The sequence below is a fragment of the Charadrius vociferus genome, unplaced genomic scaffold, assembly GCF_000708025.1.
Source record: "Charadrius vociferus isolate BGI_N301 unplaced genomic scaffold, ASM70802v2 scaffold125, whole genome shotgun sequence".
Taxonomy (NCBI): domain Eukaryota; kingdom Metazoa; phylum Chordata; class Aves; order Charadriiformes; family Charadriidae; genus Charadrius; species Charadrius vociferus.
In genome coordinates this window covers 1,187,524-1,203,677 of record NW_009649036.1, presented here as the reverse complement: position 1 = coordinate 1,203,677, position 16,154 = coordinate 1,187,524, and the positions used below count along the sequence as shown (strand labels likewise).

At 41.0% G+C, this 16,154-nt stretch overlaps 1 protein-coding gene across 1 annotated transcript in view; it reads left to right on the top strand.

The window, feature by feature from the left end:
• The first annotated feature begins 1,639 nt into the window (after positions 1–1,639).
• RAB21 (RAB21, member RAS oncogene family) overlaps positions 1,640–16,154 on the top strand; it is a 27,750-nt gene continuing 13,235 nt past the window's right edge. Inside the window, exons 1-4 of the mRNA XM_009887826.1 lie at positions 1,640–1,729; positions 3,762–3,921; positions 5,103–5,210; positions 11,346–11,578. Of these exons, the coding sequence (XP_009886128.1) occupies positions 1,640–1,729; positions 3,762–3,921; positions 5,103–5,210; positions 11,346–11,578 (591 nt within the window). The remainder of the gene's footprint in view (positions 1,730–3,761; positions 3,922–5,102; positions 5,211–11,345; positions 11,579–16,154) is intronic.

Genomic DNA, 16,154 nt, shown 5'->3' with positions numbered 1-16,154 from the left:
CAATTCCTTGTTCTTTGCTAGTGCAAAAAGTCATACAAAAATACTATCTGATGTCTTCTGGGGCCTCTAATGTCTCACTTTCCCACCCAGGTTTAGGGAAAAGTGAAATACAAACCAACAGAAGCTGACTGCTGGGGTTCAAAGTCATAGAAAGCTGAGCTCTGCTTCTGCACTAGGGATGCTGAGGGGTGCTGCGGTACCCTCTCCTGTACAAGAGTTTAATGCAAAGAGCTCAGCATCTTCCTCTAGAATCGAAGCATTGGTCCTGTGTGAGATCGTATCAGGACACACCAGAGACACATCCACACCAGGATTATTTTATTTCTTTACCCAAGACCATCTAGAATAGGTTGCTTCCCATTTTTCTCAGATAGGAAAACTGAAAAGCAGCAAAGTAAATTAGCTTCGCCAAGGCACCAGCGCTATTATTGTCCTGTCTTTAGTAAGAAGTGGTCCGCTTAGCAAGTTTTGTGAAGACTCCTTTGTAACAATGACGGCACTTTTTACTACGCCAGGGCAGTCTTAATTTGAAGCGTCACAGGTTGATCAAAGTTTTCAGCAGGGTTATTTTCCTGTGCTTTTTTTTCACCATGGAGTTTGTACAAATCTTGGCACAGTCAATAATGCTGTTGTTGTTTTGCCAAGGTTGGTGGCATCAGGCACTCCAGCGCAGCTCAAGTTCATCACTGTTTCACCCCACTAAGTAGAGAGCAGTGAGATACTACCCAGCAAAATGTTCAAGCACACAGTTAATTTTAAGCACAAGAATAGTCCCACTGAAGTGTTAGTAATTGAATCATAGAATGGTTTAGGTTGGAAGCGACCTTGAAGATCATCTAGTTCCAACCCCCCTGCCATGGGCAGGGACACCTCCCACTAGACCAGGTCTCTCAAAGCCCCATCCAACCTAGACTTGAACACTTCCAGAAATGGGGCCTCCACAACTTCTGTGGGCAATTTGATCCAGTGTCTCACCATCCTCATAGTGAAAAATTTCTTCCTGATATCTAATCTAATTCTAATATCTAATTGAAGGGCACGCTAGTGTTGTTTAAAGTCAAGCAGACCCTGAGCAGCCTCGCTGAACTGCAGTCAGCATGCTCCCCGCCATCACCTCTAGCAGACTGGCCCTGCTCATGTGAGTCAAGTTCATTAAGTGCATGCACAGCTGTAGGATTAAGTTAATTGGTTTTATCTTCGATGAGTTGTGCTTAATCGTCAAACATAAAGTAACAAATTCAAAATGACTTATTATTACTGCTATCAGTTCAGATCCTGCCTACCCTGGCACTTATTTTTAGGGTCAGAAAAAGCATTTTGGTAGCCTTCAAAGGAAGTGTTAAACAAATGAACGTGAATAAGCTATTTAAAATTCCCGCACCCCAAAACTGGGTGTAGTAAAACTTCTTCGAATTATGTAGTGCTAAAGCAATCCACGTTGAAAACAAACCAGAAGTTCTCCAGGTGAAATTGGAATTTAGAGAGTGGCTATAATTACACAGATGGAAAACTGAAACCATGATTCAACATTTGTCTAAAAGATAAGTTCTAATTCATATGAGGATTAGTTAGGGAAGACGTCCTAATTAAATTAGATGGGAGGTGAGACTAGTTGATGGCAACAATACGTTTTGGCTTGATGGTCTGTGAACTTTGTGAACTGACCACTCACGTGAGCCGAGAAACATATCCGAACAAGCAGCGACTCTCAAAATGGTGCGCCTCGTTTGTGAGTGACAATATTCCCATCAATACTGGTGGGGGTTATTGATGTGTAACAGCCATTTAACCACACGCTAATCGCGTGGCAGACAAGTGACATGAATACACAATTATATGGTCTTATAAAATGTCTCATCAACTAATTAAACAACTAAGTTGATCAAAATTTCAGGTTTATATTCCACTGAAAACACTGGTACCCTCATACACCAGAAAGTCCCTTTCACGCTATGCTACTTTAGCAAGAAACCTGTTGTCTCTGCAGTGTTGCTTCTTGAAGCGCTGGGATTTGCCCGGCAGTGGGAGAGCTCTGTGGAACGGCTTAGCTGTGTTCACCCGCTTTCACTGTGTGGTATCACATCACCAGGCTAACAAACAGCAAAGTAAATTTAATGATAAGCAGCAATCTAGGACCTATCCTTAACATTTCACAAATCTTGCGTGGTTTTTTGATCAGCTTGTTATTTTCATGCAGCTATGCAAATGTCCTCTGTCCTGCTACCTTAGATCATCCTGTCCTCTGTTTTGCATGAAAAAAAGAAAAATATTTTTCTTTTACAAAGAACGGAGTTATCAGCTGGTGCCCATTGAGAGAAGCACAGCTTGCTATCAAGGGAAGCATTTGTTTGTCTTGAATTTGCCATTAGATACGCATAGTTTCTTCATCTGCTGACATTAATACATTTAAAATTTATTTGGACACAAAAATACCTAAGCAGCCTAAAGCATTCAGACCCAAAACAACTTGCAGGTCTTTGATGATGAGCAGAAGGGATTTCCTAATAAAACCACAGAATTACTAAATCCAGCAGGATTTCCAAAGTGGTTTGCCTCAGCGGAGCTCTACTATGGTATTAATGTTGCAATAACACCACTGGAAGAATTTAAGCTGTATTTCCATTATTGCTACAGGTCTGTGGCTTTGTGTCCTGAGAGACTTGCCATTTAATTCTGCATGCTGAGAGGATGGTTTGGACGTATTACAGCAACTCCTGAGGTAGGACTGGGACAGCAGGCCTGGGTTGCCTTCTCCTACCAGGCTGAACTGGCGGCACCAGGGGAGAACTCACTCTGCCCATCTTACACTCTTCTGGTTCTACAGTACCAAAGTATTCAGCGGGAAGAGGAGAAGGGAAGTCCTCCTACCTTGCTGAGCCTCAAGAATTTTAGTTTGCTTCTGTGAATTATCTGCACTCTTCTAGTTGCAAATAGGTTTTATCACAGGTGCCGCAGCATCTGAAAAGAGAAGCCCAAAGTTGGCAACCTGAATACACCCATATTTGTACAAATGAGCGCTGTATTCTCTTACATGGAATAGCCTCCCACAACCAAGGACACTCTTGTATAATTGACACAGAGGGAGGAGGCAGAAGGTGTAACCTGGCAGACTGGTGTAACCTGACAATTTGGCTGTACTGATGTGAGGACCCAGGTAGATATGATACAAAATCATGAGATTTTGGATGGTTCCTTGATAGCCAAGTTCTTCAATGCTGTATTCTGCTGCTTATAGGGCTGTGTCTGATACTGATGACATATATGGGTTGTGGCAATGAAAGACCCTGTGGAGTTTAGTGAAGAGAGCAGAGGTTAGCACTATCTTCTAGTTGACTTGCATGCTGGGTTACCACAGTTTGTCTCATTCATGAGTGTTCCAGTGAGTTAAAAGTTTACAGTGTTGTTCATTTCTTTCTCCTCAATTTTTCTGCACTGGAGGTTGTACTGTAGCTTCCTTTCACCATGCTTTGGTGATGTCTGCTTGTTTTATGTGCTGGTGAAGTTCCCATATTTTATACAGAAGTATAGAACAAAGATTACAAACAGCCAGGGAATGTTTAATGAAATGCATTACCTAAGAATCAGTTGTCCTCTTTTCAATACTAACCTTTAGACACCAGTTAACCTCATTTTTACAAAATAAAGGCCATTCCCTGAAAAGCTCCGTTAAACTACTTTTCCCCTTTGTTGCTATGCCAAAAGCAAATGACCTTCCAGTTTTGCAAACCCTGTTTTACAGCTCTCGCTCCTGATCTGTTCAGACACACGACCTTCACCATCAATGCCTCCTCTGCAGTGCTGCTCCCCAGGGCGCTCACACTGCAGGTACAGACATTGCTGCCTTGAAGACAGGAAGGTCTATTCCACCTTTGGTCAGAGAAAATCGTTGTGCGCAGAACAACGCATGGCAAAGTGTGGAGAGTGAGTGATATTATAGCACACTTGTAGCATCAGAGAGACCATATCATTTTGTTGAAGTACATCAGCAACTGGTTTATGTTTCCCCATGGAACAAGTCAATTGAGATAGACAGGTAATTTCAGCCTTCACTTTTTAAACAAGCTGTTTACACTGATAGACGATTTCCCTCAAACCTTCCTTTATGATGAGTTCACAATACAGCTCAATGGAAAGAGAAGTAGAAAACTCATCATCCCCTATAACTTCAGACCTTTTTCTAGAATACCTCCATTGAAATAGGATTGTTCTCCAGCTCCTCCCATGTCTTGCTTTAGCTGTAGCAGCAGGTGTCCTGTATGAAAGTAGGGAGCCATCAAAATGGACCCTGAGGCTTCAAGGCACTAGACTGTTTCCTGTAATTCCCCTGACCCAGCCATGTGAAAGTACTCTGTTTCCTTTCTCTACGTTCCTGGATCTTGTATTGTTCCGTCGTCAAATGCATGTCGAGACATCAGCTTTTCTAGGAACCATCAAATGTACCATCAAATCAGAGCAGGAGTCTCAGCATCCCACCTGGAAACTGGCCAGTGCTAGATGCCTCGAAGGAAGAATCAACCTGAAGTAAGAGAATTGGCATTGACAATTTGGAGCTGACCTGCATGTAGTGGACGTTTCTTAACTCACCTTAGTTAGAGGCTGAATTTCCTGAAGCTTTGGAGTTTGTATCATTACTTTGGTCCCTGCTGCACATCTGGGGAGCTCAGGAGTCAAGAAGTAAGACTTGACAGAGCTGGGAGCACAGAGGTGCCTCCTATAGCATTTTAAAACTATCAAGCTTTCACCACCTGAAAGGCAGAGATGACTGAACCTCTCCTTATGCCTGTCACCCTTGGAGATTCACAGCATTCCCCTTGCAGTTGTCGTCATGTGGAAAGGACAAGGCAGATGAGAAAGTGCCACCATTTAAACTAACCTTTGCTGTTACGTGAGACAAGAAGACGCAGAACAGCCAACACAAACCAAGCTCAGGCACCGTTCATTGTTACAGACTCTCTTCAGCTTTTGTTCAAACTGTCATGCACGTTTTAAATGAATGAACAAGTTGAAACAACCAGCTTGATTACAAAACATCAAGAATAAAATAGTTTTATTATTAATTATTAGTATTAATCACACTAGCCACGATTTCTGTGCCTTGCTAGGTGAAGCTATTCTGCTCAGTCAGCAAAGGTTACTCTGTGAGAAAATTCCGGATTTGAATGCAATCCTGATAGGAACTTTCATTCTGAAGAAGCAGCATGTAGTTCAAAGTGAGTAACACATGCTCCACATCCCTCTGGCTTGCAGCAAACAAAGCCTCCTTCTCTGCCGGCAATACTTCTTGAACTGGGCAAACGGGACTCCCACTGAGCATGGTGGGCTGGGGAGCAGAAAAGCTGACTCGCGCATCCTGCCTCCCCCTGCCTGAGCCGGGGCTTCTTGCATCGCTGGAGACAGGCATTGGCAGTAAGGAAAAAGTCCTTTCAGTCAATTCACAACTAATAACTGGAGTTATAAACACACACCCCTTCCCTCCCTTCATGTTTTTATTAGTAGTAAGTACTGTTTGGTAAACCTTATCACGCTCCCACCCCTGTACTCCCGGAAAAAATGTATTAACCAAGGATGCAATGGTATTTTGAATCAAAGTTGTTACAGTTTGAAAAACCCACAACAATTTATGGTTGTTTAGACAATTATTCTATCACCTGATGACCCCTATCCACCTGGGAAGGGGAATAGGGGAAAAACAAGGGAACCCGAGGGCTGAAACATAAACAGATTTAATCAAATAAGCTGAAATAATTAAAATTAATAATACTAAAGAACTAATATTGATCCCAATACCAATATAAAATATACAAGGATTATACTCAGCCCATTCTATCAGTCGGAAGCTGTGCACTCCCAACAGTGGACAGCAAATGTCAGACACTGCGAGCGCTACGGCTTCGGGAGGAAGGGAAGGGCTCAGGGGTCCGGCACCGGGGCAAGAAGTTCTCTGGATCACAGCCATCAAGGGAGAGAGAGAACTCAGCAAACTTGCTCATTTATATTCAATGTGACGTTCATTGTATGAAATAATCCTGTTGGCCAGCTTGGGTCAAGTGCCCGGGTCTCGGTCCTCCTTTTCCCCAAACCTGGCAAGCTCAAAAACACTGAGACCTTGAAACCCACATACCATAGCTGGCTATAAAGTAAATATTTTCACAAATTCAGACACCAGAATCTTCTAAAAGTGCAGTTTTCCCAAGCATTAGAAGAGACCTTACTGAAAAGTAAAATTACTGAGAGAGAAATTAATCCTGTGTCATTCAAATCAGGACAAAAGTGCTTGTAAAGAGGACTCGGAAAACCGGATTTCCCCCAGAGGGTTTGTTTTGGGTTGGTTTTTTTTTTTTTTCTGGATCTTGGCGGTCTAGTTGACAAATGCTGTTGTTTGCTAGAAACCTGTTAATAAATCTGTGTTGGGGTGTTTTTATAATGAACACATCAATATGTCTTGTAGCCATCAGTGTCTCCACAAGGGAAAAAAAACCCTACCAAAACACTGCAGAGAATCCCTAACCATTGATTCACTTATTTTAAAAAATGTAGTTCACAGGACAACTGCTGTTTACAAGCTTACTAGTCTCTTTTTCTGAAGTACGTATAACTAATGTCTTACATACACTGTTTTACTCCTCCATTTAGATTCAGGTAGAGCTTCAGATGATGGAAATGTGAGGATCCTGGAAGGAGGCTGCGGGGAGACCTAATCACTCTCTACAACTACCTGAAAGAAGGTTGTAGCAAGGTGGGGGTTGGTGTCTCCCCCCAAGTAACAAGCCATAGGACAAGAGGAAACAGTCTGAAGTTGTGCCAGGGCACGTTTAGATTGGATGTTAGGAATAATTTCTTCACGGAAAGGGTTGTCAAGCATTGGAATAGGCTGCCCAGGGAAGTGGTTGTGTCACCATTCCTGCAGGTATTTAAAAGGCTTGTGCAGATGTGCTGCTTAGGCACATGGTTTCATGGTAACTTGGCAGTGTTAGGTTGCACTGGATGATCTTAAAGATCTTTTCCAACCTAAATGATTCTATGATTCTATGGCTTTCCAAAGGGTCTCCCACTGGAACATCCCACTGGAACAACATATGTTGTTATTTGAATGACTATAATGAGCTTAATCTTACCTTTAATCTCACCTTTTATATACACAACATACACACATATAATAGAAAATGACATATACATACATATCTTTCCATATACACATGCACAGAGTGCACATACACTGCTGTGCTCACTCTCCAGAGGCTGCCTAACCCACCGCGGGCGGGCAGCCTCCTCTGGGCTACGATGCAGAAGCAACTTGGTGTCGTGCTCTCATTCACGGGGAGGTGGAGGATTTTGGCCAGAAGCACAGCAGTGCTGGCATTTGTTACAACGTGCTTCTCAAAAATGTAATCTTAATCTCATCAGGCAACCTGGAACGCAGCGGGGCTGCTCATGTTAAGCACCTCCTCACTTAGCACAGGAGGTTTCCTGTTTCCTGCAGAACTGAAATGATGGTACATCTCCCCCAGTGCCTCATACTGCCCTGGAGAATCAGCTGCTTCAGGCTTGCGGGCAGGAGCTGTACTTAAGCATTTTTTCTAGACAGAAAATGAGACCAATATTTCTACCATTACAGCTCTCCATTTCTGACAGCAAGAGGTTTTGCACTGTAAAAGAAAATACTTAACTGGTCAAAGCAGTAAGATGATGATTGCTTTTTATGGGATGTGCTCTTCTGACAGTAATATGCAAATGCCCTTGATAAACTATACTTTTTTTCCTCTTGTGTCCATGTGACTCTTTTGAAACCGGGCTACTTAGTATAATTAAAAGAAGAACTGGCTTTAAATTAGAAATTTCTAAGGGAAGAAATGATGAGGGAAAAGAAAAAGATGGCTGATTCTATTTTATTTGTTCAGTCAGTTGAAATGGAAGCCTTTCTTTAAGAGTTTATATGATAATCCTGCTGTCCAGTCACAGGACTGAACGGGAGTGACAATCGAGCATGTAATTGTTGCTGTTTATTTGTTTACTTGCTCATTGCCAGTATCTATACTGCAAAGCACTTTAAGGAACAATTTGCAAAGGAAAAAAATCTATAAAATAAATGTATTTTAAGAGTGCAGCAATACATTTTGTATCAATGGTAAGGATTGAATATTATTAAAAACAGCTTATCTGTTTTTATCTTCTTTTGAGGGCTGCTTTAGGATAAACCCTACAATGGAGTCCTATGACTGCTCCACTTAGTCCCATGAGGCATATATTTAGAATGCAAGTTTTCCTCCAAATTTTAGAAGTCTGAGATGAATACACTACATTTCAGTGAAATGTTGTTCTCATTTGGGCCATTAATATTCCTGACTATCTTTGTTTCAGCAATAAATATGCCTACAATATTGAAAAAATAAATTAAATTATTTTAAAATTAAGTTTCACAGCTGGCAGAAATTGTCAGTCTCCCATGAACTGGGCCTGGTGACTGCCTGAAATACAATCTGTATCCAGCCAAAGTCATGCCATCAGGCTCCCCATCAACCCTCACACAAAGCTGCCAGAAGATGAGGAATCATTTGCTTCACTTTGTAGTTTGTCTTTGTTTTAAAACTTGTGTTTCATTTTGAATCTGAATTTGTCCAGCTTTGGATTCCTGCTATTAGTTCTTTCCTTGTGCCTGCCCGTGCTACAGGATTAATGAGCTGACCAATGCGAGCCCTTTCCTGCTCTCTGCCCTTTTTTTAAACTATGTGCCAAATTCCAGTAGCAGTTTTATCAATGCTATACACTGAAATAAAACCATTTCTTCGCTACTTCCTTATTTCATGTCCAGGAATTACCTCAGCCCTTTTGCTGCAGTCATATGAGAAGATACTTATTAGATTTTGACTCTCATATTCTTTGTGTTGCTTAAGAGTTATCACTTTTATACCCTTTATAATGTTCCTACTTTTCGGGGGGTAGTTTCTCATACAGTTCTTGCTGGCTGCCTTATTCTTATCACTGTTTATTCCACTGACAGTGCCACATTACTTCATTTGATCAGCACTAATTTTATATTTACTTTCCAGGCCATTTAGGAAACCAAAGGAGCCCCAAAGGAAACATCAGTTTTCAAAGACAATTGTCTCACTGACAGATACTTAGAACCACTTATCCGGCTCTTGATGCTCTGAATCTGTGCTTTATTGCACTATAATGTAATTTTTTTCTGATTGTTAACATGTGGTGCTACGTCAAGCACCTTAAATAATTAGTACAGCTATGACATTATCTTCTAACAGCGAAGCCTGTAATCGGATCTCAGGTTTCTCTGATGAGACCTGTTTTCCCATTTGACTTTGTTGACTGGCGCACATAACATTTGGATGCTTCATTTAATTGTTAGCTGTTCTTTTCCATAATTAAGTAATTCTTCTTGTCATCATCTGCTCCTCCCCACAGCTGAAGGTATGAATACCACAGTGAGGATGGGTGAGTCAAGGACCGTGCGTGTACAGAAATCCGTACAAGCCTATGCGCAATAGGCAATTATCATTACCAAAGAGTCGGTCTGGGAACTGGCTGGTTGCTGTTATATACACGATAATTTTGATGAAGATGCACAGTTGATTAAGTAAGCTTTCCATGACCCAGAGCAGACTGGTTTTGCTCAGAGAAGGTCATTCCTTTCCTCACCCGTGCAATTACCATTGCTTAACTGCAGCTCAGTAGCCCTGAAACAGGTGGGCTTCAGGATGTCCCTGAGGAACTCTGTTAGCACCCATGCTTCCTTTTCCATGTTCCTGTTCCCACTATGGGACCTCTTGGAGAATTTACTGGCTGATCAGCCAGGAAGTACAAAACCTTCCTTCTATTATTACTGCCGTGACTGACCCGTGGTCAGCACACCGCAAGATCTCACTGGGGATCAGCTCACACATCGCTCTCCCTCAGAGCAGAGTCTGAGAGAACCTACAGACTTCCCCATCTTCTGCTGCACCACGCAGCAGCAAGTTACTCTGATGCAAAGTTTTATCCTTTACACATCCCATGAAATAAATACAGACCTGCCAGTAGCTGCACTGGCCATTTGTATTTGAAAACATTGGCATGATATGTCTAAGCAAGGCTCACCAGGGACTGATCCTAGTCTAGGTAGTGTATGATTGCATGGGTCCCATTTTCACTTTTTAAATTTTGACAAAATCTTACCAGTTCTGCCTTCCTCTGGAATTTCCCTGGTCTGCCAGCATGTCTTTAAAATGCGCACTTCTCCTTTTTTAATTTTTTTTTTTTTCATTCTTAACACTGTTATAGCACATATCTAGTAAATAGACTTTTGGGGGAGGGAGGTGTTGACATTTGTAACTATGACGTTTTAAAATCTAACTTCATCAGAAGTGGGTTTACCCTCTACTGTTTGGCTGCCCTGCTCATATTCTGCCTGTCATTATCTTAAATGACTACTAACTGCTTTCTGCTTCCCCTGTCTTCCCTCTCTTTTTTAAAAATTAATTTCTGCTCCTGCTCATCCAGGTAGGGCATTTAGGGAAAGTTACCTCTTTATGTTTCTTTTTTAAATTATGGAATTGTGATTTTTCTATCTTTACAAGCTCTTCTTAGAAGAGTCCCAATTATGATTTCCACTTTGTAAGCAAAAAGTTTTGTTCCTTTGTGAAATCAGCTTATTAGCTACTACTAACCTGTAATGTTCTTTTTTCTGCCCATTTTTATGTCCCTGATGCCTAGGAAACCATCTCCAATGCCATGATTATTTTTAAGCATTAAATCCAAAGATAGGATTGCCTCATGCTGTGCTCTACTGTTTGTTTTAAGAAATGAAACATGAGGCACTCCTGAAATTCAGCTGATAGTTCATATCTGGTCTCCAGCTCCTCGAAAACAGAATTTCTAAGTAGATGACTTCTTCTTCTCCTGTAAGGGCAGAATACAGACAAGTTTCTATGAAGATGTTCAAACTCATTTTCCGGTTTGAGTGTTTGTCTTTTATTGACCCCCAGCAATGTCCCTTTCTTGGGTTTTGCAAGTTAAAATGATGCATTCAAGGTTCTCTGTGTCTGAGTTGGTAGTAATTTTGATACAAGTTACAGTGTCTTCAAAACAAATTATAGGGTCCTGTCTGTATTTTTCTGCTACCTTTATGCTTGTTAAATAGATCATACCATTATTTTTATATTCCAGCCATTCAGATTGTCCATGCAAGCTTCAGAAATGCTATTCATAGCACATTTCTTCTCACTGGTGATTTTTTTTATTCCTCTTGCTCATTTCTCGCTGTTAATATAAGTACAAAACAAAGTAGATGCCTTTGTAACATATTCATTCTCTCAGTAGCCTCTTTTGATTTGACCTTGGTTGCCAACCAGGAGGACTAATCCTTATAGATGAAACCTTCAGACCACCTGCTGGAATGCAGCCAAATGCTCCGCAAAGCCATGACCTTGCATTTGTAGCAGCTGAGCACCCAACAATCCACATTGTGCATCTTCTTCTGGGGCCTCCTCGCACTGGCCCTGAGCCCCAGCAGCCAAACCCCCTGGTGCAGGGCTACTCGCAGGGCCACCTCCACAGGGCTGAAGAGTCGGATCGTGGATTAACGGTGACAAGAGTTACAACACCATTTGTCTCTTCCTCATTGCTTTGAGACTCTGCGTAGTTTCCACAGGATGCCAATTGATTTGCTCCGACGTGTCAACAAAGAGAAATTTCCATATCTTACATTCCTGAGGAATCTTGCTGTTATACCCTGCATTTCTGCCCCAAAATAAGTAGTGCAACAGATACTGTCTTTATGGTCTTTTCTGCAAATTGTGAGTAATTCAAATTCACATTAAAGGCCCACGGGAAATGAAATGGTGTGTGAAAATAGTCACAGTCAGTCAAGGGAATACCTGGACTGAAGCTACGCCATTCTGACAAAAGGCATTCTTGTGGATGACAGCATTTGCCTCATGTACATATTTTGCATCTAAGATGTTTTATTTTCTATAAGAAATATGGCACATCCACACATCATTTTGAGTAACACTGTCAGACAACACAGGAATTATTGTCGTAATTACTATAGCTTAATCATTAATACAGCAAGAACTGCAGTGACTTAGATGGGTGGCTTTAAAAACATACACTAATCAGTCAAGTGTATTCAAGGTAATGGCCAAATTTTCCAAAACTGGAGAAAAATTTTAGGTATGAATATGAGACCAAGAACTTAAAATAGAGAGGGGGAGAAACCGAGGAAAAGTTTTACTTCCTCATCATTCTTAGCCAACATCATTATTCCCTCTCCTTTTCTTCTTTTCCTAGGGAATGGCAGAATTGCAATAAATTAATAAAGCATTTACCCAACTGCCTCTTTTGAGTCCTTCTTCCTTTTTCTTTTTTTTTTTTCCCCTCAGATCTCCATCAGCTCTCTTTCTTGGAGCTTGCTCTGAGCGTGCTGATGCATCCATGCCTCACTCTGCCTTGCCCTCAGTTTGGCTCATGTTTTCACCCCAGTGTTCCTTTACGAAAGGGTTTGAGGGATGTCCATTCAGGGTGAGCAAGGGAAGAAGAAACACTGAACAGAATATTTGGAGTCCAAACAGAGCCTTTGCTCTTGCAAGTGAAAACGCCAAGAGCAGGGGGTGGATGAATGGCAGAGCAGCATGCTGCTCGCTGTTCTGAGCACGCATCCAGGACGCTGCTTGTCAGTGAGGGGAGCTACCAGGATGGCATGGGGATGGTATTCGGCACTGCCACATGTGGCACTGTGTATGTATGAAAAAGATAATGCAAAGTGTCAAAGGATTCAGAACTGCTTATCTCGGGCGGGGAATCACGTTTAAAGACAATTCTTCAATGTGGAGAACTGAACTTTTAAAAAATTATCACTTTTTTCTTTACAAGAAAAAATAACAGTTGTCCCTTGCTGGTGTCATTTCTTAGCTAGAAATCAGATTCTATGTTTTACTTGTTTCTACAAATTAGAAACAAATTTCATGCTGCACAAAGCCTCCAAGCACATTAATGAACCTGTCAAGTACATCCCCATGGGGGCACGGAGGCTCTCAGGCATGAGTGAGTGGATAAAACCTGTTCAGAAAAGCCCCTCCGGGTAAAGATTCTTTCTGAATTATTTGTTCTTTTCTCTTCAGGTTCATATGCTTTGCTGTTCATCTTTATTCTTCATCTTCAGAACCTCAATAGTCATCTTTCTTTTTGGAGCAGACCGCACCTTTTTTCTACATTGATATTTCTTAACGTGTGCTTACTGAATTATCATCTGAATTATCATGATTTACGCAACCCAAAGTATTGATCTCACTCTAGATAAATACACCCACTGTATTTTTCATGGATAGGTTGATGTTACCTGCAATTGCCATTTGGCAGAATAGCATTTAGTGTCTCTCCGTTTAGACTGGATGTTTGTATCAGTCATGTTAGAAGCACAAATGCACACATTACATTCTGAGCATCTCCCTTTCCTGCCAGTACCGAGACTATATCAGTAATTTCACTTTAAGTGGGGGTTTTGTTGTTGTTGTTGTTTTTCCCTGCTCTGATTTCTTGCTTTTATGGACATCTATACAGTTTCAAGGAGCCATTTGATCTTATACAACTGTACATTATTTGGCTGAGATTTCCTACTATCTTTCTTTTCCAAGCAAATCTGATAAAACCAGAGCATTTTACTGCAACTATGACAAATTATGCTCAGAAATATTCTCCAAGGAAAAAAATGCAAATATAAGACTGACATTATCTGCAAAACAACTTTCAGCTTTATCATTTCCAGGAAACTTATAATTATCCTAGAGATCAGGTGTGTGTTGTCAATGGCATGGGAGGTATTCATGCTGTTGTAGGTTTGACCAACAACAGTATCTCCGCTATACAGCTACTACATGCACTTGTGTTTACACTGGAATTGAAACATCTCATTTTTATAAAGCAAGCCAAAAGAAGCACATGATTTTCACTTTCAGAGATACAAAAGGCTTGAGTAGTCTTACCAAGCATGATAAAAGGTAATGGCAAAGGATACAGGGGTGCAATTTGTTTTGGTATAATAACATACATATACATATAAATACATATTGTAGTTTCTTTGTGAAATAGAAAATATGTCTCAAAAGGCATTTTTTATGCAGATGTAATCAGCAACATAGTTAAAACAGAAGGTCTGCAAAAGTATTTTTAGGAAGCTACGTAAAAAGGGGAAGTACACCAAATTAAATGAAAAAGAAGCATTCTCTTCCCAAATATGCTGAAATAAAATAAACACTTCCCGAATTAAATTAACAGTATTAAAATAACTTGATAACTATCACAGATAGTTAAACCTGCAGATATTAATAAGTCATGCTTATCAGATTACACTGAAATGTTGACATTTTAGGTAGCTCTGACAGAATTTTCTGTTTTCAGCCAAATCAGTCTTTTAATTTCTTTTAGCACCAATGGCTGAAATTTTGGAAGGTACAGGACTTTTCATACAAGGAAATCAGTAATCACAGGTTCCAGACAAGAGAGGAAAACAGAAATGACAGAACACAGTAGTGACTCGCAGCAGCCTACTGTCAGTGGGAAGATGCATCTTCTAACTCTGCACCACAGGAAAAGCCTCTTGGAGCAATACAGTCTGCCAGAAATGAGCTTCAGTTGGTGTTTTATGTTTTGCTGTGCCCTCTGTTAGAAAAACAATGCTCACAGTTACGCTGTCAGGCCCATTCAGCACATGCACGTCATACAGGGTGTCTTTCCTACAGCCCCTTTCAAAGCTTCAACTCTCTTTCTCACTGGAAGATAGTCTGTATGTCCATCACAGTGTACAGTATAAGAATACACTTGACTTAAGATTGATGAAAAATCACCCATGCAGAAAGTACTCTTTTTAACCAATAAGATGTAACTGATACATGGATCACTTCTACTCAAAGGAGAACTGAAAAATACAAATCAGGTGTATTCTTCAGTCTAATCCTGTGCATTTATGAAGAATGTATGTAGAACCTGCTTTTGTTGAAAACTGTAAAAAGCTACAGGAACAGGAAGGTTTTTTGCTAACAGTTTTCAAGACAGCCTTCCACACAGCTCTGTGCCTCAGCAAATGCATTTGCCACCAATTACCTGGGAAAGCCTCAACCTGCTGGGCCTCGCAAGCAGATTCTGCACATGAGCATTGATTTCCATTGTCTCTGGCAACCTTAATCCGAACCCGATCTTACCTCCTTCTATTCAGCCTGAAAGAATAACATGCCAGTCAGTTTTACTGCCTGTACACAGAAGGCATGATTGACAGAAGCCAGCACCACTTTCCAGCAAGACAGTGTTTTTATAGCAACTTGCTGAAACCACTTACGTGCTAATAAAACTGGGAATTTATTTAAAGAAAGGATACTCCTGAAGATTGTGTCGGCATTGATTTTTTACCTTGTCCCATTTCCTTTATTTACATCTGGAGAAAATAAAAACCAATCCATTTTGTATGTGAATGTAATGCTATTCATAATGAGGCTTCTTGCTTCAGGAAATTTATCTTTGTTCTCCTGGACGCATTCTCAGTTCGTTTCTCTATTTTTTCTCACACAACAGAGCATTAATACTATCTGACAGAGAAATTGCGCTGTGATGTCTTTTCATAAGCCTTATTTTCCTTACCACTAAATGACCATCAGAGAGAAGTTATGCTGCAGTAGTTTGGGTTGGTTTGTGAGGATCGCTCATGATACCTAGTGATACAAGGCAGTTATCTAGTTCTTGAGTGTATGAAACACTGCCAGACCCCTTCATTTAAGGAAAAGAACGTTCTTCTTGTGCCTTTTTCATTGCCTGCTCTCACATCAGTTTTAAAGCATTTTGTTACGGACTGGTTGTTTGCAAACATTGAGTCTACTATAACTCAGTTCGCATGGGTAGGGCCACCGAAGTTGGAACAAAACCCATGCCGATGATGTTTATCATCTGTTTGTTAGAGGCTTTGGCCTCCTGCTCACACGGAGATGTCTGGTAGATACACTTCCTTCATTTGAAAGCCTTAATATGGCATTTAAAAGCAAATTCATACACGCGTATAAATCTTGCATGGGTTTCCATTCCTACCGACAGTTTGTTTCTGGATATGGTAAAGCTATTCGCCGCCCTCGGGCCTGGGGCATCCCCCCCTCAGCGGTCCGCCACACCGCCCCCCC